At 43.2% G+C, this 25,911-nt stretch overlaps 2 protein-coding genes across 3 annotated transcripts in view; both read left to right on the forward strand.

Moving 5' to 3' along the window:
• The window catches only part of LOC139386524 (F-actin-uncapping protein LRRC16A-like), a 202,334-nt gene extending 188,308 nt beyond the window's left edge, over positions 1–14,026 (forward strand). The window contains exons 31-37 of the mRNA XM_071132127.1: positions 1,111–1,322; positions 2,766–2,875; positions 3,217–3,706; positions 4,953–4,992; positions 5,544–5,795; positions 8,221–8,376; positions 13,237–14,026. Of these exons, the coding sequence (XP_070988228.1) occupies positions 1,111–1,322; positions 2,766–2,875; positions 3,217–3,706; positions 4,953–4,992; positions 5,544–5,795; positions 8,221–8,376; positions 13,237–13,412 (1,436 nt within the window). The 3' untranslated portion in view covers positions 13,413–14,026. The remainder of the gene's footprint in view (positions 1–1,110; positions 1,323–2,765; positions 2,876–3,216; positions 3,707–4,952; positions 4,993–5,543; positions 5,796–8,220; positions 8,377–13,236) is intronic.
• An 8,262-nt stretch (positions 14,027–22,288) lies between these two features.
• The window catches only part of LOC139405631 (secretagogin-like), a 37,095-nt gene continuing 33,472 nt past the window's right edge, over positions 22,289–25,911 (forward strand). For both annotated transcript variants that reach the window (XM_071148047.1, XM_071148048.1), the window contains exons 1-2: positions 22,289–22,427; positions 22,594–22,664. In XM_071148047.1, the coding sequence (XP_071004148.1) occupies positions 22,358–22,427; positions 22,594–22,664 (141 nt within the window). In that variant the 5' untranslated portion in view covers positions 22,289–22,357. The remainder of the gene's footprint in view (positions 22,428–22,593; positions 22,665–25,911) is intronic.

The following is a 25,911-nucleotide window of genomic DNA, read 5'->3' on the forward strand; positions in this document are numbered from 1 at the left end:
ACAGCTGGTTTAGATAACATACCTCTAGTTTTAGGTTCTGACAGAGAGCTGGTTTCGATAACATACCTCTAGTTTTAGGTTCTGACAGAGAGCTGGTTTAGATAACATACCTCTAGTTTTAGGTTCTGACAGAGAGCTGGTTTAGATAACATACCTCTAGTTTTAGGTTCTGACAGAGAGCTAGTTTAGATAACATACCTCTAGTTGTAGGTTCTGACAGACAGCTGGTTTAGATAACACACCTCTAGTTTTAGGTTCTGACAGACAGCTGGTTTAGATAACACACCTCTAGTTGTAGGTTCTGACAGACAGCTGGTTTAGATAACACACCTCTAGTTTTAGGTTCTGACAGACAGCTGGTTTAGATAACACACCTCTAGTTGTAGGTTCTGACAGACAGCTGGTTTAGATAACACACCTCTAGTTTTAGGTTCTGACAGACAGCTGGTTTAGATAACACACCTCTAGTTTTAGGTTCTGACAGAGAGCTGGTTTAGATAACATACCTCTAGTTTTAGGTTCTGACAGACAGCTAGTTTAGATAACACACCTCTAGTTTTAGGTTCTGACAGACAGCTGGTTTAGATAACACACCTCTAGTTTTAGGTTCTGACAGACAGCTGGTTTAGATAACACACCTCTAGTTTTAGGTTCTGACAGACAGCTGGTTTAGATAACACACCTCTAGTTTTAGGTTCTGACAGACAGCTGGTTTAGATAACACACCTCTAGTTGTAGGTTCTGACAGACAGCTGGTTTAGATAACACACCTCTAGTTGTAGGTTCTGACAGACAGCTGGTTTAGATAACACACCTCTAGTTTTAGGTTCTGACAGAGAGCTAGTTTAGATAACACACCTCTAGTTTTAGGTTCTGACAGAGAGCTAGTTTAGATAACATACCTCTAGTTTTAGGTTCATTTATAAATGCAGAAATGTGTTTTGTGAAATGTGTTTCATTACATAGTGTTACTAGTAAGATAATAAACATATGAATTAACTAAATATGATACATATGAACTGCAAAGTGCTTACTTATTCATAATGTTTTCACCATGTACAGTATGTAATCCTCTGACCTGTCTATAACCTGTGACCTCTGACCTTGTAGAGATGGAGTTTGACCTTGACAAGGCCCTGGAAGATGTTCCCATCCACACAGAGGACCCTCCGGCACCTTCCCCTGCTCCTACCCTCTCGAGGTTAGAGAAGAGACCGTCAGGGGCCATGGGAGAACTGCCCTCAGACGAGGCCAAGAAGCTGCAGCACTTCACCAAACTACGGCCTCGCAGGAACAAGAAGATGCAGTCCAGTAAGATACCGGTGAGTATCGCCGCTGTGAGTTTTACTGCTGGGGGAAATGAGCAGGACAGCAACAGTCCGTAAGGGAGATGTCAGTTATTTAGTTCTAACAACAACCCCAGAGTAAGAACCTTTGGAAGTGAGTATGGTGTTTATTTTAGAACCACGTTTTACTCTTGTTCTCAAACACACAACTAGTCCTCTCTTACTTTATGAAGTACTTTATCTGGCATGGTGTTATAACAACCCTATATGGTGTTATAACAACCCTGTAGTGGTATGGTGTTATAACAACCCTGTATTGTGTTATAACAACCCTGTAGCGGTATGGTGTTATAACAACCCTGTATTGTGTTATAACAACCCTGTAGTGGTATGGTGTTATAACAACCCTGTATGGTGTTATAACAACCCTGTAGTGGTATGGTGTTATAACAACCCTATATGGTGTTATAACAACCCTGTAGTGGTATGGTGTTATAACAACCCTGTATTGTGTTATAACAACCCTGTAGCGGTATGGTGTTATAACAACCCTGTAGTGGTATGGTGTTATAACAAACCTGTATGGTGTTATAACAACCCTGTAGTGGTATGGTGTTATAACAACCCTGTAGTGGTATGGTGTTATAACAACCCTGTAGTGGTATGGTGTTATAACAACCCTGTATTGTCATGGTGTTATAACAACCCTGTATTTTGTTATAACAACCCTGTAGTGGTATGGTGTTATAACAACCCTGTATGGTGTTATAACATCCCTGTATTGTCATGGTGTTATAACAACCCTGTAGTGGTATGGTGTTATAACAACCCTGTAGTGGTATAGTGTTATAACAACCCTGTATTGTCATGGTGTTATAACAACCCTGTAGTGGTATAGTGTTATAACATCCCTGTATTGTCATGGTGTTATAACAACCCTGTAGTGTCATGGTGTTATAACAACCCTGTAGTGGCATGGTGTTATAACAACCCTGTAGTGGCATGGTGTTATAACAACCCTGTAGTGGCATGGTGTTATAACAACCCTGTAGTGGCATGGTGTTATAACAACCCTGTATTGGTATTGTGTTATAACAACCCTGTAGTGGCATGGTGTTATAACAACCCTATATTGGCATGGTGTTATAACAACCCTGTATTGTCATGTTGTTATAACAACCCTGTAGTGTCATGGTGTTATAACAACCCTGTATTGTCATGTTATAACAACCCTGTATTGTCATGTTGTTATAACAACCCTGTATGGTGTTATAACATCCCTGTATTGTCATGGTGTTATAACAACCCTGTATTGTCATGTTATAACAACCCTGTAGTGGCATGGTGTTATAACAACCCTGTATTGTCATGTTATAACAACCCTGTATTGTCATGTTGTTATAACAACCCTGTATTGTCATGTTATAACAACCCTGTATTGTCATGTTGTTATAACAACCCTGTATTCCTACTTCACAGCAGATCAGCAGCACCACGTCTCAGGACGGAGAGCAGAACGGTCTGCATGGAAGGGTTGATGAGGGGGTGGACGAGTTCTTCTCCAAGAAGGTCACCAAGATGGACTCCAAGTTAGCGTTACGACTCATCACTATAAACTATTACCTGTCCTCTTGCTCTTTCAGCCATGTTTATATTGAAAAGGTTAACTTTCCCTCTCTCTCTCACTCCCCCCTCTCTCCCTCTCTCTCTCACTCCCCCCTCTCTCTGTCTCTCACTCCCCCCTCTCTCTGTCTCTCACTCCCCCCTCTCTCTGTCTCTCACTCCTCTCTTTCGCTCTCTCTCACTCCCCCCTCTCTCCGTCTATCACTCCTCTCTCTCTCTCTCTCTCTCTCTCTCTCTCACTCCCCCCTCTCTCTGTCTATCACTCCTCTCTCTCTCTCACTCCCCCCTCTCTCCTTCCCCCTCTCAGACGTTCCCTAAAGAGTTCAGACTCCCAGGACGGGGAGAAGAAGAGGAGTAAAGGAGGTTTCCTCAACCTCATCAAGTCTCGCACCTCCAAGTCTTCAGACAAAGACAAGTCTTCAGACAAAGACAAGTCAGAGAAGAACCAGTCTACCCCAGCTCCAGCACTAACCCCAGCTCCAGTAACCTCTGTCCCCGAGGGGCCTTCCTCCCCTAAGGCCTCCCTGAAGAGCCAAGCTCCAGAACCACCAACCAAGGTCAAGGAGGCCAAGACCCAGCCCACTCATCCCAGCCAGCTCACCCAACCCCTGGAGTGCAGCAGCAGCTCAGACCGGTCTGAGGAGCTACGGACCCCAGACTCTATGGATGAGGTGTCAGAGGGGGACAGTAAGGGTAGTCCCCAGGGGGGGAGGCGCTACGGGGTGCAGGTGATGGGGACTGGACTCCTGGCGGAGATGAAGGCCAAGCAGGAGAGACGGACCTTCGGATCACATAAGGTCAGTACTGGAGAACCAAAAGTAATGTATTACTGTTACTACATCTGTCTGTACTGGTGAATCAAAAGTAATATATTACTGTAACTACATCAGTCAGTACTGGAGAACCAAAAGTAATATATTACTGTTACTACATCTGTCTGTACTGGTGAATCAAAAGTAATATATTACTGTAACTACATCAGTCAGTACTGGAGAACCAAAAGTAATATATTACTGTTACTACATCTGTCTGTACTGGTGAATCAAAAGTAATATATTACTGTAACTACATCAGTCAGTACTGGAGAACCAAAAGTAATATATTACTGTTACTACATCTGTCTGTACTGGTGAATCAAAAGTAATATATTACTGTAACTACATCAGCCAGTACTGGAGAACCAAAAGTAATATATTACTGTTACTGCATCTGTCTGTACTGGTGAATCAAAAGTAATATATTACTGTAACTGTCTGTACTGGTTTATATACTGAACAAAAATATAAACATAGTTTAAACTATTTTACTGAGTTACAATTCAAATCAGGAAATCATTCCATTGAATTAAATGAATTAGGCCCTAATCTGTTGAAGCACCTTTAGCAACGAGTACAGCCTCGAGTCTTCTTGGGTATGACACTAGAAGCTTGGCACACCTGCATTTGGGGAGTTTCTCCCATTCTTCTCTGCAGATCCTCTCAAGCTCTGTCAGGTTGGATGGGGAGCGTCGCTGCACAGCTATTTTCAGCAGGTTTTCTTCAAGGATCTCTCTGTACTTTGCTCTGTTCATCTTTCCCTCGATTCTGACTAGTCTCCCAGTCCCTGCCGCTGAAAAACATCCCCACAGCATGATGCTGACACCACCATGCTTCACCATAGGGATGGTGCCAGGTTTCCTCCAGACGTGACACTTGGCATTCAGGCCAAAGAGTTCAATCTTGTTTTCATCAGACCAGAGAATCTTGTTTGTCATGGTCTGAGAATCCTTTAGGAGCCTTTTGGCAAACTCCAAACGGCCTGTCATGTGCCATCTGTTGGCGGGGTCATGGTGCTGAGCTGTATGGCTGGACCTCAGCCCAGCCACTCTGTTACACTACAGCGCCACCTGCTGCTGGAGATAAATACAGCACAACACTTATTGTATTCTAAGAGCAAGCTGGGACGCTAAGTCGATAGGAGACAGTAACGTCCACACTAGTAGTAGGTCGATGTATAGTAGATGCTATGACTGAACCCCCAGGGTTGTCTGTCTGTCTCCTCCAGGACCAGTATGACCAGTCGTCCAGCCCAGACAGCAGTGGCAGTGGTGAGTGCATCTCTACTGGCTTGTTTATGTTTACAGAGTGGGAATCACATGACGTGGGAGACCATATTTCCTGAACCACAGATGTGTATCGATTCACCCTGACTGCCTTGATTTAGACGGTCAAATTGAAGCTTATCTTGGACATGACCTCATGCATGTGTTTGCATGTGACCGTGACTGAAGGTAATTAAGTTATTAGCACAAGTTAGTGACTGAACCAGAAGAAGTTTTGTGAATCGTTTGTGAATCATTTGTGTGACTTGTTGCCTTCTGTGTGTCCCGTGAATGGCCGTGTGTGTCCGACTATATAGCCTCACTATTGTTATTTTATTGTTGCTCCTTAATTATTTGTTATTTATCTATTTAAAAAAATAAATAATAATTAACTTCAGTTTATTTTAGTAAATTCTTTCTTAACACTTATTTTTCTTAAAACTGCATTGTTGGTTAAGGGCTTGTAAGTAAGCATTTCCCTGTAAGGTCTACCTCCACCTGTTGTATTCAACACATGTGACAAATGAACATTTAGATTTGATTATGTGTGTGAGCAGCGAAGGGCCAGCCTATCCCAACAGAGAGCAGGTCTCCAGGTGGCTCCAAGGCAGAGGGGGTGGTGGTGGTTGGCTCCCCAGAGAAGAGCCCTCGTGGTGGGGAGGTCAAACCAGAGACGGTCCCTAGGAACCGCATTACCTCAGTCCTAAGTTCCAGTCCTAAGCCTCCTCTTCAGGGCCCCAAGCCAGCCCTCGCTGCCCGACCCTCCATCCTTCAGAAGCCGCGCACCGGCAGTAGCAGGAGCATAGGTAGGCCTGTAATATGGAGCATTGAGATGTACAGATATACTAGATATTCTTATATCCTTCCATTAGTATGGATAACAGCCAGGGGAATTGGTAGACAGGGTATAACATTTGGTCCACCAGCCACTGGGGCATGTAGATAAAAATAATCTACCAGCCAAAATGTTGTTATTTAATTTAAAGTTACACTAATAAAACACACACAAAAACAGACGAGCCTTCTTTGTAATGCTTCTTAAACAGCACATATATTGCTAGTAAGAAGTAACTAATGTGGTTTATCTAATCATTATTTTTTTACTCCCTTTAAGGGCGGGAGGTTGCCGTGGCAGCGTGATGTCAGTCATGTTAGTGCCTGTGAGATTGAGTCTGACTAGGAGAGGCGTTGTCTTCTCTTCTCTAGCTGTTGAAACTCAAACATAGAAAAACAAACATGGTGAAACAAAACAGCGTAAATAGTCAAGAAACACAAGGATAAAGTCTCTCTTCAGTAGACTTCAGTTTCAAGTTAAATTAGACCAACTTTTAGGCCTTGTCCGCAGCGCTTCTAAAGATGACTATTTCCCTCAGCTCTTCACCCCCCAGCCAGGCAGTGTTGCAGCGCGAGGTGGAATAGAATCTCATAGAGAGATTCTTTGACTTTGTGCAATTCATCTACCAGCTATAAAACAAAATGGCCCCAAAACACTTTGAAAACGGCCACTGCAACATTTATTTGACTATAAGTGTGATCATACTTGACTATTTATATTCCCAAACGCACTGTGGAGCCAACCTCCCTTCCACAGTGGCTGGTGAGATAGACTCACATCTGGCAGGTGGCGTGTGTTCATTTTAGGCCCTGTTGGTAGAGTATGGAGCATTTACATAACACAGATTGGTACTCGTATTTTAGTTTCATTCCTGTGGTATGGAGGACCCTGGATGTTACATCTGTTAAAGATCTAGAACTATCTAGCCTCTGGATGTTACATCTGTTAAAGATCTAGAACTATATAGCCCCTGGATATTACATCTGTTAAAGATCTAGAACTATCTAGCCCCTGGATGTTACATCTGTTAAAGATCTAGAACTATCTAGCCCCTGGATATTACATCTGTTAAAGATCTAGAACTATCTAGCCCCTGGATGTTAAATCTGTAAAAGATCTAGAACTATCTAGCCCCTGGATATTACATCTGTTAAAGATCTAGAACTATCGAGCTCCTGGATGTTAAATCTGTTAAAGATCTAGAACTATCTAGCCCCTGGATATTAAATATCTAGAACTATCTAGCCCCTGGATGTTACATCTGTTACAGATCTAGAACTATCTAGCCCCTGGATATTATATCTGTTAAAGATCTATAACTATCTAGCCCCTGGATATTACATCTGTTAAAGATCTAGAACTATCTAGCCCCTGGATGTTAAATCTGTTAAAGATCTAGAACTATCTAGCCTCTGGATGTTACATCTGTTAAAGATCTAGAACTATATAGCCCCTGGATATTACATCTGTTAAAGATCTAGAACTATCTAGCCCCTGGATGTTACATCTGTTAAAGATCTAGAACTATCTAGCCCCTGGATATTACATATGTTAAATATCTAGAACTATCTAGCCCCTGGATGTTAAATCTGTAAAAGATCTAGAACTATCTAGCCCCTGGATATTACATCTGTTAAAGATCTAGAACTATCGAGCCCCTGGATATTAAAGATCTAGAACTATCTAGCCCCTGGATATTAAAGATCTAGAACTATCTAGCCCCTAGATATTAAAGATCTAGAACTATCTAGCCCCTGGATATTAAAGATCTAGAACTATCTAGCCCCTGGATGTTAAAGATCTAGAACTATCTAGCCCCTGGATATTAAAGATCTAGAACTATCGAGCCCCTGGATATTAAAGATCTAGAACTATCTAGCTCCTGGATGTTAAATCTGTTAAAGATCTAGAACTATCTAGCTCCTGGATGTTAAAGCTGTTAAAGATCTAGAACTATCTAGCCACTGGATATTAAAGATCTAGAACTATCGAGCCCCTGGATATTAAAGATCTAGAACTATCTAGCTCCTGGATGTTAAATCTGTTAAAGATCTAGAACTATCTAGCCCCTGGATATTAAAGATCTAGAACTATCGAGCACCTGGATATTAAAGATCTAGAACTATCTAGCTCCTGGATGTTAAAGCTGTTAAAGATCTAGTGATAGTGTAATAGTAATATTCTGGGGTCTGAGGCTGGACACCTGCTGCCTTTCAATAGACCACAGATCTTCACCTAGGATGCCAACTAATCTGGCTTCCTGTCACAGTCATCAACTACGTAAACAACAATAAATGATATATCTTAACCTGTAAATTTGACACACACCTGTCCTAGATTTGGGACAATAGAAACCTTGGTGTAGTTCTGATACTGGTTCTCTTTCTGTCTGCCAGATGAGGTCTGTGACTCTCCTGGAGGGAATGTGTCTCCCAAGGGGGCAATGCTGCCTTACAGCCTGAAGAGGGTCCCCTTGGACAAGGACAAGGAGGGGCAGGGCAGTCCTCTACCGGGGGGCACGGGGAGCAACAAAAACCCCTCTGCTCAGGCAGGTAGGTTACCTTTACCCATCCAGGTAGGAACAGACCTAGTCACACACTATCATACTTCCAGGTGTCGTTCATCACTTTGCGTTTGAGGAAGCCTGGAAGGAGAGGCTATTTAGCCCTAAAGCGCAGGCCTCTGTTTCCCTCGAACTGTATCTGTTCTCGGTAGAGAGAGAGATGTGTCTGACACCAGAATATATTATCCTTACTGCATAGAACAAATGCACAATCACAGATACAACTAAATCTTGACTCCATTTTTGTTAAGATTGCTATTCCATCTTATTCCAAGTGAATCGTCTCAGACTGTCATTTTGAACGTAGCCTTTGTCTTGTAGATAGATGTCATTAATCCTTCATAGATTACTGTTTTCCTAATCGATAGATAGGCTAAGATTTATTTATGTGGTTTTCCTCATAGATAGATAGGCTAAGATTTATCTATGTGGTTTTCCTCATAGATAGATAGGCTAAGATTTATCTATGTGGTTTTCCTCATAGAGAGATAGGCCAGGATTTATCTCTGTGGTTTTCCTCATAGAGAGATAGGCCAGGATTTATCTCTGTGGTTTTCCTCATAGAGAGATAGGCCAGGATTTATCTCTGTAGTTTTCCTCAAAGAAAGATAGGCTAGAGTTTATCTCTGTGGTTTTCCTCATAGAGAGGCCAGGATTTATCTCTGTGGTTTTCCTCATAGAGAGATAGGCTAGAGTTTATCTCTGTGGTTTTCCTCATAGAGAGATAGGCCAGGATTTATCTCTGTGGTTTTCCTCAAAGAAAGATAGGCTAGAGTTTATCTCTGTGGTTTTCCTCATAGAGAGGCCAGGATTTATCTCTGTGGTTTTCCTCATAGAGAGATAGGCTAGAGTTTATCTCTGTGGTTTTCCTCATAGAGAGATTATTATACTTATTATAGTCTCGTACCCCTTCAAACGTTCAACCTCCAGCTGTACCCCCTCTAAGCACCAGGGTCAGCGCACTCTCAAATGTTGTTTTTTGACAACAATGATGACAATGATGTTGTCATCATTGTAAGCCTGCCACACACACACACCATACAATACATTTATTTATTTAACATAAGAATAAGTGAGTTTTTGTCACAACCCGGTTCGTGGGAAGTGACAAAGAGCTCTTATAGGACCACGGCACAAATAATAATATAATAATAATCAATAATTTTGCTCTTTATTTAGCCGTCTTACATATAAAACCTTATTTGTTCATCGTAAATTGAGAATAACTCACCACAGGTTAATGAAAAGCGTGTGCTTGAAAGAATGCACATTACTCTTCAATGTTGGGTTGTATTGGAGATAGTCTCAGTCTTAAATCATTTTCCACACACAGTCTGTGCCTGTGTTTAGTTTTCATGCTAGTGAGGGCCGTGAATCCACTCTCACATAGGTACGTGGTTGCAAAGGGCATCAATGTCTTAACAGCACAATTTGCCAAGGCAGGATACTCTGAGCGCAGCCCCATCCAGAAATCTGTCAGTGGCTTCTGATTCAATAACATTTTCACAGAACCGCTTGTTGCAATTTCGATGAGGCTCTCTTCAGATATCGGTAAGTGGACTGGAGGCAGGGCATGAAAAGGGATAACGAATCCCGTTGTTTGTGTCATCCGTTTCGGGAAAGTAAATGCGTAATTGGGCACCCAACTCGCTCAGGTGCTTCGCTATATCACATTTGACATTGTCCATTAGCTTGAGTTCATTTACACACAAAAAAATCATACAATGATGGACAGACCTGTGTGTTGTCCTTGTTAATGCAGACAGAGAAAAGCCTCAATTATGTCCCGCACATTGAATATAGTTGCGGAGAGTCCCTATAATCCTGGATTCAGATCATTCAGGTGAGAAAAAACATCACCCAGGTAGGGCAGTCGTGTGAGAAACTAGTCATCATGCAAGCGGTCAGACAAGTGAAAATTATGGTCAGTAAAGAAAACTTGAAGCTCGTCTCTCAATTTAAAAAAACGTGTCAATACTTTGCCCCTTGATAACCAGAGCACTACTGTATGTTGCACAAGCGTTACATGGTCGCTGCCCATATCATTGCATATAGTGCAGAAAACACAAGAGAGTTCAGGGGCCTTGATTTAACAAAGTTAACCATTTTCACTGTAGTGTCCAAAACATCTTTAAAGCTGTCAGGCATTCCCTTGGCAGCAAGAGCCTCTCGGTGGATGCTGCAGTGTACCCAAGAGCCTCTCTGTGGATGCTGCAGTGAACCGCAGTAGCTTGGTGCTTTCCCGGGTCAGGGGGCAGTAGCTTGGTGCTTTCCCGGGTCAGGGGGCAGTAGCTTGGTGCTTTCCCGGGTAAGGGGGCAGTAGCTTGGTGCTTTCCAGGGTCAGGGGGCAGTAGCTTGGTGCTTTCCCGGGTCAGGGGGCAGTAGCTTGGTGCTTTCCCGGGTAAGGGGCATTGGATGTGCTACTGGAAGCAGAACAACTTGTGTAGTCGACAGGTGCAGGTGTAGTACTGCTGGAAGTAGCAGTACTACCAGTATAGCTGGTAGATGATATGGCTACAACACACTCTATAACACACTCTATAACACACTCTACTACACACTCTACAACACATTCTATAACACACTCCATAACACACTCTATAACACACTCTATAACACTCTACAACACATTCTACAACACACTCTACAACACTCTACAACACACTCTATAACACACTCTACAACACTCTACAACACACTCTATAACACACTCTATAACACACTCTATAACACTCTACAACACACTCTACAACACACTCAACAACACACTCTACTACGCACTCTACTACACACCCTACTACACACTCTATAACACACTCTACTACGCACTCTTCTACACACTCTACTACGCACTCTACTACACACTCTACTACACACTCTACAACAAACTCTATAACACACTCTACTACGCACTCTCTACACACTCTACTACACACACTACTACACACTCTATAACACACTCTACTACGCACTCTACTACACACTCTGCTACACACTGCTACACACTCTGCTACACACTATAACACACTCTACTACACACTACAAAGCACTCTACAACACTCTGCTACACACTCTACTACACAGTCTACTACAAACTCTACTACGCACTCTACTACACACTCTATAACACACTCTACTACACACTCCACTATACACTCTACTACACACTCTACTACACTCTACTACACAGTCTACTACACACTCCACTATACACTCTACTACATACTCTACAACACACTCTACTACACACTCTACTACAGTCTACTACACACTCTACTACGCACTCTACAACACACTCTACTACACACTCTACAACACACTGCCACACCCTCTACTACACACTCTACTACACTCTACTGCACAGTCTACTACACACTCTACTACACAGTCTCCTACACACTCTACTACACTACTACACAGTCTCCTACACACTCTACTGCACACTCTACTACACACTCTACTACACACTCTACTGCACAGTCTACTACACACTCTACTACACTACTACACAGTCTATAACACACTCTACTACACAGTCTACTACACAGTCTACTACACACTCTACTACGCACTCTACAACACACTCTACTACACACTCTACAACACACTGCTACACACTCTACTACACACTCTGCTACACACTCTACTGCACACTCTACTACACACTCTACTGCACTACTACACAGTCTCCTACACACTCTACTGCACAGTCTACTACACACTCTACTACGCTACTACACAGTCTACTACACACTCTACAACACACCCTACTACACACTCTGTTGCACAGCAACATTACTCATATGAACAGTCACTGAAGGCACCACAGACCAGTCTTCACCCCCAGTGCTAGTGAGGAGATTTAAATCATGTTCTATGGATCAAGATTGAATCTATTGATCTGTTATTGATCTGTTATTGATCTGTTATTGATATGTTATTGATATGTTATTGATAGGCTACTCGTTCTTTACAAACTCCATCAATAAAGAACCACACATTGCCTACTTGTCTTCTATTTTTAGCAGCCCAGATGTGCTGAAAGACAAATTAGAATGAATTACTATGCCCCAATCTGCTTGGCCCTGTGGCTAATTGAATGGCTAATTGATCAACGAGCACTAAAGTCCAGCCTCCCTCCCTCCCTCCACCCTCTCCCTAGTGAATGTTCCAACAGAAGACGGTAGCGTGTTTGATTCTGATCAGGAAGCTGACAAGCCAATCTCAGAGCCCGACACGCCTGCCAATCACCTACCAGCACCGAACAGGAAGTGGGCGAGCACAAGAGCAGGAAGTCCCTCCCCTGTACTGGTTAGAAGAAATTCTCCCTTTCCCTCCTCCTCTCTCACTTGCATCTTTTATAATCTCTCATCTTGTCCCGTAGTTCAGGTCAGACTGCAGTGAGATTCATTATTGGAGCTTCTGGACGTGATTTGATTGATAGTGATGGCTTATAATTGAAGGGAGCTTTTACCAAAATGAATCTAAAATACCGCCTACTGATCTTTCTCCAACTGGCACCTGAGGCAGAAAGTTATCCGGGCTTCTCTAGGCTTCACGTGGGAAACGTTCATATTTTTAGAATATGTCTTGATGCCAGTTGGTGCCAGTTGGTGCCAGTTGGTGCCAGTTGGAAAATGTGCTTGCTTTTCTTTAGTAAATGTGTTGGATTGATTCATCTTTCACAAGTTACTATCTAGAGGTGTTATTTTGACTCATTTTTTAGCACTGATGAGGTAGAGATGAAGATTAAAACAGAAATCAAACCGTTTGTTTTCAGATAAGGTTGTTTTTGGCGCCCTCTGCTGTTCATTCTCATAACCAGCTCCTGTCCTCTTCTCCTCAGCAGTGAAACCAGGCTCAGTGTCGGACCCTGCCAATCGCCAGAGCCCCCACCGCCACAACTCTGAGGACAACGGCTCCAAACCCAAGGACCAATCCCCCAACCCTGACAGAGACAAGGGACCGGGGAGAAAGTCTCCCCGATCTGGAGAAGAGGCCGACAAAGACTTTATTTTTATATGAGAAACTAAACTCTCAATGAATGACAGGTGCATTGTACCTGTCATCTCAGTATATCTGATGTCAGGAATCGGAAAGCGACGACCGTATGTCTAAAGACTGTCGGGCAGAGTAACCCATGTGAAGTGTTTCACTGTGATAGGACTGTTGTACACTTTCACTAAATCTCAGTAATTCCAAGATAAATATGGCTAAAGCACTGTTATGATGATGCACTGTTGTGTGTTAAGTCACTGTGGATCAGAAACAACACATTTTCTGAAGGGGGAAGGAGAGGGACATTCCTTTACATGACTCAGATATATCATGGCTTGTGTGTACTATGTCATCATGGTTTGGACATGTGTGTACTATGTCATCATGGTTTGGACATGTGTGTACTATGTCATCATGGCTTGGACATGTGTGTACTCTGTCATCATGGTTTGGACATGTGTGTACTATGTCATCATGGTTTGGACATGTGTGTACTATGTCATCATGGCTTGGCCATGTGTGTACTATGTCATCATAGCTTTGTGTGCCGGTCATCCCCTGTGCTTGTATTGGGAAATGAACTGGTGTACTGTCATGCCAGTAAAAGCTAGCCTGGAATCCACACTGAATATCTGTTTCACTATTCAGATTGGTATCCATGCCAGTAAAAGCTAGCCTGGAATCCACACTGAAAATCTGTTTCACTATTCAGATTGGTATCCATGCTAAGTGAAAGCTAGCCTGGAATCCACACTGAATATCTGTTTCACTATTCAGATTGGTATCCATGCTAAGTGAAAGCTAGCCTGGAATCCACACTGAATATCTGTTTCACTATTCAGATTGGTATCCATGCCAGTAAAAGCTAGCCTGGAATCCACACTGAATATCTGTTTCACTATTCAGATTGGTATCCATGCTAAGTGAAAGCTAGCCTGGAATCCACACTGAATATCTGTTTCACTATTCAGATTGGTATCCATGCTAAGTGAAAGCTAGCCTGGAATCCACACTGAATATCTGTTTCACTATTCAGATTCGTATCCATGCCAGTAAAAGCTAGCCTGGAATCCACACTGAATATCTGTTTCACTATTCAGATTGGTATCCATGCTAAGTGAAATCCGGACATGGATGGGACTCCAGCTCGGGGCTTTTCTGCAGGCAGCATCAAATGGCTCCTAATTCAGGACCTGACTGCTTCGTGTGGACAGACGGACGTTTTCAAACCTGTCCAGCAATTCAGGAAGTAAACTGAAATTCCATTTCCATTTCTCTTCATTGCTTTTCAATCAGAACATTTTTTAAAATTGGAATTTGGCTTAGTTTCTGGATTGACTGGAATTGAAATGGAATTGACCCGAACCCTACTGTCTAGTCAGTCAGGGCCCGACAATTAGGGGTCATGTCCTGACCTCGGCACCTTTTGGTCTTTCAATTGGTCTTCGTTTGCTGCCTCGCTGCCAGTAGTTTATTTTCTTCACGACCGGTAAATCATATGGCTTTGGACTGAAGGGTTGGCTTACTCAGGTCAGAACGTAGTGACGTCACGGTATCATATGGCTTTGGACTGAAGGGTTGGCTTACTCAGGTCAGAACGTAGTGACGTCACGGTATCATATGGCTTTGGACTGAAGGGTTGGCTTACTCGGTCAGAACGTAGTGACGTCACGGTATCATATGGCTTGGACTGAAGGGTTGGCTTACTCGGTCAGAACGTAGTGGCGTCACGGTATCATATGGCTTTGGACTGAAGGGTTGGCTTACTCGGTCAGAACGTAGTGACGTCACGGTATCATATGGCTTTGGACTGAAGGGTTGGCTTACTCGGTCAGAACGTAGTGACGTCACGGTATCATATGGCTTTGGACTGAAGGGTTGGCTTACTCGGTCAGAACATAGTGACGTCACGGTATCATATGGCTTTGGACTGAAGGGTTGGCTTACTCGGTCAGAACATAGTGACGTCACGGTATCATATGGCTTTGGACTGAAGGGTTGGCTTACTCGGTCAGAACGTAGTGACATCATGGTATCATATGGCTTTGGACTGAAGGGTTGGCTTACTCGGTCAGAACGTAGTGACATCACGGTATCATATGGCTTTGGACTGAAGGGTTGGCTTACTCGGTCAGAACGTAGTGACGTCACGGTATCATATGGCTTTGGACTGAAGGGTTGGCTTACTCGGTCAGAACATAGTGACGTCACGGTATCATATGGCTTTGGACTGAAGGGTTGGCTTACTCGGTCAGAACATAGTGACGTCACGGTATCATATGGCTTTGGACTGAAGGGTTGGCTTACTCGCTCAGAACGTAGTGACATCACGGTATCATATGGCTTTGGACTGAAGGGTTGGCTTACTCGGTCAGAACGTAGAGACGTCATGGTATCATATGGCTTTGGACTGAAGGGTTGGCTTACTCGCTCAGAACATAGTGACATCACGGTATCATATGGCTTTGGACTGAAGGGTTGGCTTACTCGGTCAGGACGTAGAGACGTCACGGTATCATATGGCTTTGGACTGAAGGGTTGGCTTACTCGGTCAGAACGTAGTGACATCACGGTATCACGTGTTCCGGATGTCTGGGACTGGGTTGAATGCTGTGAACGCATCACATTCCATGAACCTGTCCACCTGGGGCCTAGTTCAGTAGGCAGATAACGGAACAAAACTGACTGAAACAGGGAGGTCAAATGACCTGAACTTGTCCAATAAAGAAACACTTGTTTTAGTTTATTACGCTCTCTACTGAACAGGACCCTGAGGGGTAAACTACGAAGCAGGTAGCAAGGTCACTTTGGTAAACTACGAGTTCAACTCGGGATAACCGGTCATGCAAAAGCAGCTCACCTTTTTAGCAAAGATCAATTTCTATGGCAACGAATCCTCCAGAACTAACCCGCTCTGGGGCAGGCTAACTCCACTTACTTTGAATTAAATGATCAATCAAATCAGATTCCCTCCCTCTCGCAAAGACTGTGTCATCATCCCCTTCATTTGAGGAAGACGACTGATTTTTAATTTTTTTTTGTGTGTGTTAAAAATAGTAATGTTAAAATATCTAACATTTCACATTTAGTAATGGCGGAATGCATTTGAAACTTCACCCCCAGTAGCACTTCTGTATGACTCCATAATACTATTTTATTGATAGGAGGGTGGGGGTGGGTGGGTGCCTGTGGTTGTTGTGCATTGATAAGCACACCAAATACGGCACTAATGATAAGTAATAAAAATAAAGACTAATTAATGATAAATAATACAATTTAAAAAACGCGTTAATGATGAGTATAAAATAAAGACTAATTAATGATAAATAATTAAATAAAAAAACGCGTTAATGATGAGTGATAAAATAAAGGCACTTCTAAAAGCCCATTTCACACCACAACCTGCTCAGTTTCCAAAATAACTTTTATTTTCTCTTGATTTCTGCACAAATGAAAATGTTGCACTGAGTCGCCCACGGATTGACGTTTCAGCATTGTCGCGATGAAGAGTTCGCCGTTCGACTAGCCACGTGCGACATGCACGCGCAGGCAGTTTTACACGCCTTCTAGAGTTAGCGGCAGGCGTTCAAGCAATATCCACCGGCGTTAGGTACACATGACGCCTGAACTGGGATGTGAAGCTAGCTGAAGCTGGTTAGCTTTAGAAAGACCCTGAGTAGATCCAGCATGCTTCGTAGGATAACCCCTCTGGTTAACTGTCTCGGTTGGTTTGGATTTCTCCGTCTTGTATTTTATTCTTTCTGTTTGGGGATAAAGAGCAGCTGGCTGTCTTCTGTTTGGTTCTATTAAACAATAAAACCATGGAACGACGTGTTAAATAGAATCCTTCAGAGTTAAATAAGTAAGAGAGGGAGTCTATCTCTCAGACAGGCAGGGTGATTACTGCTGAATTTGTGTGTCCGATATGCATATGTGGTGTGCTGTATGTGTAATATAATACTGTATGTTAAATTACATACATGTAATATAATACTGTATGTTTAATTACATACATGTAATATAATACTGTATGTTTAATTACATACATGTAATATAATACTGTATGTTTAATTACATACATGTAAGATAATACTGTATGTTAAGTTACATACATGTAAATATAATACTGTATGTTTAATTACATACATGTAACATAATAATGTATGTTAAGTTACATACATGTAATATAATACTGTATGTTAAATTACATACATGTAATATAATACTGTTACATACATGTAATATAATACTGTATGTTAAATTACATACATGTAATATAATACTGTATGTTATGTTACATACATGTAATATAATACTGTATGTTAAGTTACATACATGTAATATATCCACACACGTATGTGTACACAGATCCTATATTACTATGGTACTACTAAGCACACTACTAAAATAGGTTTATATAATTATGTAATTTATTGAAATAAAAACAATGTTTGATGATGTTTTTCTCCCTTTTCTTGTCCTTAATGTACGTTGTGTTAATACTGAGGAAATCAATTTGTCCATTTCACTGTTTCTTCTTATTCTTTAAACGATTCATTAGTTGTATTATTTTATTTTTATGACAAGAAACATTGCTATATTTGCCTGATCGTATCTGAAAAGCATTTTAAAAAGGAAACTTAATCCAACAAAGAAAATGACTCCATGTTTGTTAGTCGGTGTGTTTTATTTTGTTATGGACGATACTCCATTAACATGGTTCACTAAATCCCACTACTGGCTGTGGACATGTCCTTCCTTATGTGAATATTTATACCAAATAAAATAATTGTACAGATTGAAACACGTCTAAATGAGATTTGTACAGATCTTTGATGACACGTTGATCATTGAATCATTGATCGTTGAATCATTGATCGTTGAATCATTGATTGTTGAATCATTGATCGTTGAAACATTGATCGTTGAATCAGTGTTGACATTGATCGTTGAATCAGTGTTGACATTGATCGTTGAAACATTGATCGTTGAATCAGTGTTGACATTGATCGTTGAATCATTGATCGTTGAATCATTGACCGTTGAAACATTGATCGTTGAATCAGTGTTGACATTGATCGTTGAAACATTGATCGTTGAAACAGTGTTGACATTGATCGTTGAAACAGTGTTGACATTGATCGTTGAAACATTGATCGTTGAATCAGTGTTGACATTGATCGTTGAAACATTGATCGTTGGATCAGTGTTGACATTGATCGTTGAAACATTGATCGTTGAATCAGTGTTGACATTGATCGTTGAAACATTGATCGTTGGATCAGTGTTGACATTGATCGTTGAATCAGTGTTGACATTGATCGTTGAATCAGTGTTGACATTGATCGTTGAAACATTGATCGTTGGATCAGTGTTGACATTGATCGTTGAAACATTGATCGTTGAATCAGTGTTGACATTGATCGTTGAAACATTGATCGTTGGATCAGTGTTGACATTGATCGTTGAATCAGTGTTGACATTGATCGTTGAATCAGTGTTGACATTGATCGTTGAAACATTGATCGTTGAATCAGTGTTGACATTGATCGTTGAAACATTGATCGTTGAATCAGTGTTGAATGAATGGAGTGACATAGCTTCTTATATGTGTGCTCTGCCTGTTGACACGGATGCCAAGCCGATGCTGTTATCCTTCCTCTTCATCACCGTGAGGCAGCACGATAGAGTTCCCATACATTGCGGTACTCATCGTCTCGGCGTGAACCCTGACAAGTCTGTCTCCAGTCATCTGCTCTTCTTTTGTTTGAGCTGGTTGTGGCTTCTCATTCTGTCTCCTTTCCTAATGTGCTTACAGTCTCCAGGAAACTCATGAAAGTGGGAGCGGTTGTCCTCCATTCTTCTTAAACCCTGTCCCAACTAAAAGTCTCTGAGCGCGGAAGGAGTGGTCTGTCACAGTATGGAGTTGAATTCAAATGGCTTGACACACTTTGGAACTTAACAACTTGACATGCTTTAGACCAGGGGGAGTCAGACTGGGGTGACCAGGGGGAGCCAGACTGGGGTGACCAGGGGGAGCCAGACTGGGGTGACCAGGGGAGCCAGACTGGGGTGACCAGGGAGAGCCAGACTGGGGTGACCAGGGGAGCCAGACTGGGGTGACCAGGGGGAGACAGACTGGGGTGACCAGGGGGAGCCAGACTGGGGTGACCAGGGGGAGCCAGACTGGGGTGACCAGGGGGTGCCAGACTGGGGTGACCAGGGGGAGCCAGACTGGGGTGACCAGGGGAGCCAGACTGGGGTGACCAGGGGGAGCCAGACTGGGGTGACCAGGGGGAGCCAGACTGGGGTGACCAGGGGGAGCCAGACTGGGGTGACCGGGGGAGCCAGACTGGGGTGACCAGGGGGAGCCAGACTGGGGTGACCAGGGGGAGCCAGACTGGGGTGACCAGGGGAGCCAGACTGGGGTGACCAGGGGGAGCCAGACTGGGGTGACCAGGGGGAGCCAGACTGGGGTGACCAGGGGAGCCAGACTGGGGTGACCAGGGGAGCCAGACTGGGGTGACCAGGGGGAGCCAGACTGGGGTGACCAGGGGAGCCAGACTGGGGTGACCAGGGGGAGCCAGACTGGGGTGACCAGGGGAGCCAGACTGGGGTGACCAGGGGAGCCAGACTGGGGTGACCAGGGGGAGCCAGACTGGGGTGACCAGGGGGAGCCAGACTGGGTGACCAGGGGGAGCCAGACTGGGGTGACCAGGGGGAGCCAGACTGGGGTGACCAGGGGGAGCCAGACTGGGGTGACCAGAGGGAGCCAGACTGGGGTGACCAGAGGGAGCCAGACTGGGGTGACCAGGGGGAGCCAGACTGGGGTGACCAGGGGGAGCCAGACTGGGGTGACCAGGGGGAGCCAGACTGGGGTGACCAGGGGAGCCAGACTTGGGTGACCAGGGGGAGCCAGACTGGGGTGACCAGAGGGAGCCAGACTGGGGTGACCAGGGGGAGCCAGACTGGGGTGACCAGGGGGAGCCAGACTGGGGTGACCAGGGGAGCCAGACTGGGGTGACCAGGGGGAGCCAGACTGGGGTGACCAGGGGGAGCCAGACTGGGGTGACAGGAGAAATAGACAGAATGTCAGGTTTATTATGGTCGGATTCGCATTTATCGTCAAAGCAATGAGCGTTTCACCGAGGCCTTTACTCTGGAGCGGGATCGATTTGGAGGTGGAGGGTCCGTCATGGTCTGGGGCGGTGTGTCACAGCATCATCGGACTGAGCTTGTTGTCATTGTAGGCAATCTCAACACTGTGCGTTACAGAGAAGACATCCTCGTCCCTCATGTGGTACCCTTCCTGCAGGCTCATCCTGACATGACCCTCCAGCATGACAATGCCACCAGCCATACTGCTCGTTCTGTGCATCATTTCCTGCAAGACAGGAATGTCAGTGTTCTGCCATGGCCAGCGAAGAGCCCGGATGTTGGATCGGAGGGTGAGGGCTAGGGCCATTCCCCCCAGAAATGTCGGGGAACTTGCAGGTGCCTTGGTGGAAGAGTGGGGTAACATCTCACAGCAAGAACTGGCATATCTGGTGCAGTCCATGAGGAGGAGATGAACTGCAGTACTTAAAGCAGCTGGTGGCCACACCAGATACTGACTGTTACTTTTGATTTTGACCCCCCCTTTGTTCAGGAAAACATTATTCCATTTCTGTTAGTCACATGTCTGTGGAACTTGTTCAGTTTATGTCTCAGTTGTTGAATCTTGTTATGTTCATACAAATATTTACACATGTTAAGTTTGCTGAAAATAAAAACACAGTTGACAGTGAGAGAACGTTGCTTTTTATGTATTTGTGAAGCAGAGGTCCCGGGTTCGAGCCAGGTATGGGGGGGAAGTGGTACACGCTAAGCAAGCAGCGTGACGTCCTTCATACACGGTTTTCCCCACTAGTAATTACCAGTAGAAGTGCTTTTTTCCCTGTCGTATGTGGTAAATACAACCTTTCAACTTCGTTATAGGCAGGTCAGTAGCATAACTAGCCACTAGATGGTGGGATAACGATGAGAGAAAGCCGAGCCATCCCTCCGGGCACAGACATCCATTGAACTTCTATTCCACATTTGAATTCAACCAGTGTGTGCCCAGTGGGATGGGAGAACTCTTGTCTGCATTCTGCGTTTGATTGAATACAGGCCTGTAATTCAACTAGAATAAAACACTGAAATATGTTACTGTGAAACTGTACTCACAATATAAAGAGTGTCTTGACTTAGTGCTTTTTAAAATGCAAGCCTGGAATGAATTTAGCCAGCCACTCTAAAAATCTGACAGTGAGAAATTAAATGTCATAAACTATTAAAAATCGTAAACCATCTCTGGTATGATATTGCATAACTTTTAATGTTTGACAGACCAGTTTCAGGAGGAAAAGTATTTGTGTGACTTGACTCTCATCTCCTTTATTGCTACAGTCAACAGAACCATGTTATTTAGACTGTTAGACCAATGCGGTTTCTGCTTGATGAGACATTTACATAACACTTGAACAATCTATGCCAGCCATGTTAGTTCCCCATTAATTAACTTTACATGTGGAATATTAAAACTATGCAACCGAATGCCTAGAATTACAACAATATTCAACATTCTATGGCAGCCATGTTAGTTCCCCATTAACTTTACATGTGGAATATTTAAACAATGCAACCGAATGCCTAGAATTACAACAATATTCAACATTCTAAAAGTTGACCAAACTCTCGAATGTCTCTGCAGTCGAAATGCGTTCGTCCATCCTGTATTCTATTCATTCTACACCGCGTCATGGTGAAGTCAGATTATTCCATATAAGGAGGGGAGGTTTGGAGAATAGATCGGGCCACGTCAAGAAAAGCACCCATACGTTGTACTGAACCAGTGCAGAGTAGACTCTCGACAAGGATACAGAGACACCTATCACCTGAACTATCATAAACCGTATTAAGAGATATCATTTACACTCCTGTTTATTACAATGGACTGCGCTTTTGAGCACTTGGATGCTGTTGGTTTTCTGGAGATTTGGCAACACTTTGATGCAGACGGTGAGAATTATTAATTTTATAACCTAACCATGCGAGCTATGCTTTCATAACTTGATATATGTTATTTTTGATGCAAAAAAAAGGTTATTTATGTCAAGAAAACGTATTAAAATGTATTCTAAAACGTATGAGAGGAGTATTTTAAATGTTGTTAATGCTTCTACAGATAATGGTTACATTGAGGGGAAGGAGTTGGATCACTTCTTCCGTCACATGATGACGAAATTAGGTCCGGAGGTAAGTACATATCTTTTTCCCTCTCTTATCTTTTATCAATTTTATTAGCAACCTAATAACGCGCAACACATTTGAAGCGCAGCAGGTGCATTTTGTCTATTTGCGAGTTACTGCCAGAAACTAGTGTGCCCCTTTATAAATGACGCATAACGTCATACATTATTATTATTATTATTATTATTATAAATATCCTCTTCTAAATATGTCTCACTGGTCCTCGGAAGTGTTATCGGAAGTTCCTCTATTACAGATAGCCTACAGTGTGTTAAAGGCACTTCCTCTTGTAAGTGGTGTGCCACTGTTGCCTCTATCAGAGATTGCCAACAACATCTTATTTTTGTGCTAAAGTATTTACAGTCCATCAATGTACCTCTTGGTCTAGGTGAGTGAATAAAACGATTCGATGGCAGGCTGCTGATGATTGAGAAGTAAATATAACTATGGGTTGATACAGGAAGACAGCCGGTACGTTTCCCATGTAATTGTGCAGCAAAGGGCAACCTATCTTTAGTTACAGCTCTGTCCAAACAACGGCTCTATTCAACCTTTTACTATGTGTTTGTCTTTTTCCTGAGTGGGTTGAGCTGCTGTCCAGATGGGCTCAAGGATGACATTAGGATGCTACAGGCATCAGCAAACGCAATTATGGCTATGCGTCCCAAATGGCACCCCATTCCCTATATAGTACACTACTTTTGACCAGAGCCCTATGGAACCCTGTTCCCTATATAGTGCACTACTTTTGACCAGAGCCCTATGGAACCCTGTTCCCTATATAGTGCACTACTTTAGACCAGAGCCCTATGGAACCCTGTTCCCTATGTAACAGTATAGCTTCCGTCCCTCTCCTCACCCCAACCTGGGCTCGAACCAGGGACCCTCTGCACACATCAACCAGTCACTCACGAAGCATCGTTACCCATTGCTCCACAAAAGCCGCAAAGCAAGGGGAACAACTTACTTCTAGGTCTCAGAGCGAGTGACGTCACCGACTGAAACACTATTAGCGCGCACCACCGCTAACTAGCTAGCCATTTCACATCGGCCACACCTATATAGTGCACTACTTTTGACCAGAGCCCTATGGAACCCTGTTCCCTATATAGTGCACTACTTTTGACCAAAGCCCTATGGAACCATGTTCCCTATATAGTGAACTACTTTTGACCAGAGTCAATAGGGCACTATAAATGGGATAGGGTGCTATTTGGGACATCTCGTTGATGTTCTGGCTACTTCACAGTGGGTGGTTAGAGAGAGGCCATGTTCAGCACTGAGAAGGGCTTCTGTGATGGTGATGTTGTTTTTAATGGCTCCTGCGGATGCGTAAAAAACTAAATATTGTTGTGATATTGTGACATTGTTAAAATACATTTAAACTGACTACCACTTGGTAGTCTGAAGACCAATGACGTCTGTGCTCAGTTTTCATCTCATTGTCTGTCATATAAACAGGAAGTGTTGATATTAAAGTCTGAAAGGACAAATCTGGAGAAGTTTCTGGTTTCCTAGAAGATTATAATCACTTGCCTAAAAAAAAAAAATTAATTAGCTATTTACATGCCGAAGTGAAATATATTTCCTGCCTTTCACATACACATACGAGAGGAATCAGAAAGATCAATACTGTAATATATTTTGGCTGTGATCATCAAAGACATTCTCAGAGCTCAACTTGCCCGACCGCAATAAATTACATAAATGGTCTGTATTTCACTTTGCTTTCAGTCTTGCACTAAAGATCGTCCTGTTCCTGCCCTTAAGACCATGGACACACGGCTTGGTCAATATGTTCACTTAAATTGGACGTCATTATGCTTAAGGTCAACAGCTGGTTAGGAACATAATACTATTGACAACAGACTCATGTCCTCTGTGTTATTGGGAAGCTGCTGGCCCCTACATGTCTGGGACACGTCATTTATTGAGAACAGACTCATGTCCTCTGTGTTATTGGGAAGCTGCTGGCCCCTACATGTCTGGGACACGTTATTTATTGAGAACAGACTCATGTCCTCTGTGTTATTGGGAAGCTGCTGGCCCCTACATGTCTGGGACACGTCATTTATTGAGAACAGACTCATGTCCTCTGTGTTATTGGGAAGCTGCTGGCCCCTACATGTCTGGGACACGTCATTTATTGTGTTTGTTCCTGCTCTCTCTGTATGTACACAGCTAATTATCTATGAAGTGTATCTCTAGTAATATTTGACATGCATATTATATATACTTTTCATACAACCCATAATAAGACTATGAAATGAATATGATCAAAGTCTATCAAACTGATCTCTGTCTCCATAAAGGGGATTTAGTACCACTGTGGTTGAGTTACAGTAACAGGCTATCAATCTGATCTCTGTCTCCATAAAGGGGATTTAGTACCACGTAAGAGACTGTGGTTGAGTTACAGTAACAGGCTATCAAACTGATCTCTGTCTCCATAAAGGGGATTTAGTACCACGCAAGAGACTGTGGTTGAGTTACAGTAACAGGCTATCAAACTGATCTCTGTCTCCATAAAGGGGATTTAGTACCACGTAAGAGACTGTGGTTGAGTTACAGTAACAGGCTATCAAACTGATCTCTGTCTCCATAAAGGGGATTTAGTACCACGTAAGAGACTGTGGTTGAGTTACAGTAACAGGCTATCAAACTGATCTCTGTCTCCATAAAGGGGATTTAGTACCACGTAAGAGACTGTGGTTGAGTTACAGTAACAGGCTATCAAACTGATCTCTGTCTCCATAAAGGGGATTTAGTACCACGTAAGAGACTGTGGTTGAGTTACAGTAACAGGCTATCAAACTGATCTCTGTCTCCATAAAGGGGATTTAGTACCACGTAAGAGACTGTGGTTGAGTTATAGTAACAGGCTATCAAGAAAGGTATGAGAATGGAAAACTAAAGGAAAGTAGATTGAATTACATTGTAATACAAACGATTCACATAAGCTTAAATTACAAGGCATTATTATAGGCATGATCAGAGAGAGAGAGAGAGAGACAGAGAGAGAGAGAGAGACAGACAGAGAGAGAGAGAGAAAGAGAGTCATAGCCTGAAAAAGCCATGCCCCAAGAGGCCATGGGAAGGAGAGAGGAAGAGAGAGAGAGAGAGAGAGAGAGAGAGAGAGAGAGAGAGAGAGAGAGAGAGAGAGAGAGAGAGAGAGAGAGAGAGAGAGAGAGAGAGAGAGAGAGAGAGAGAGAGAGAGAGAGAGAGAGAGAGAGAGAGAGAGACAGAGAGAGAG

The sequence above is a fragment of the Oncorhynchus clarkii genome, chromosome 3, assembly GCF_045791955.1.
Source record: "Oncorhynchus clarkii lewisi isolate Uvic-CL-2024 chromosome 3, UVic_Ocla_1.0, whole genome shotgun sequence".
Classification (NCBI taxonomy): Eukaryota; Metazoa; Chordata; class Actinopteri; order Salmoniformes; family Salmonidae; genus Oncorhynchus; species Oncorhynchus clarkii.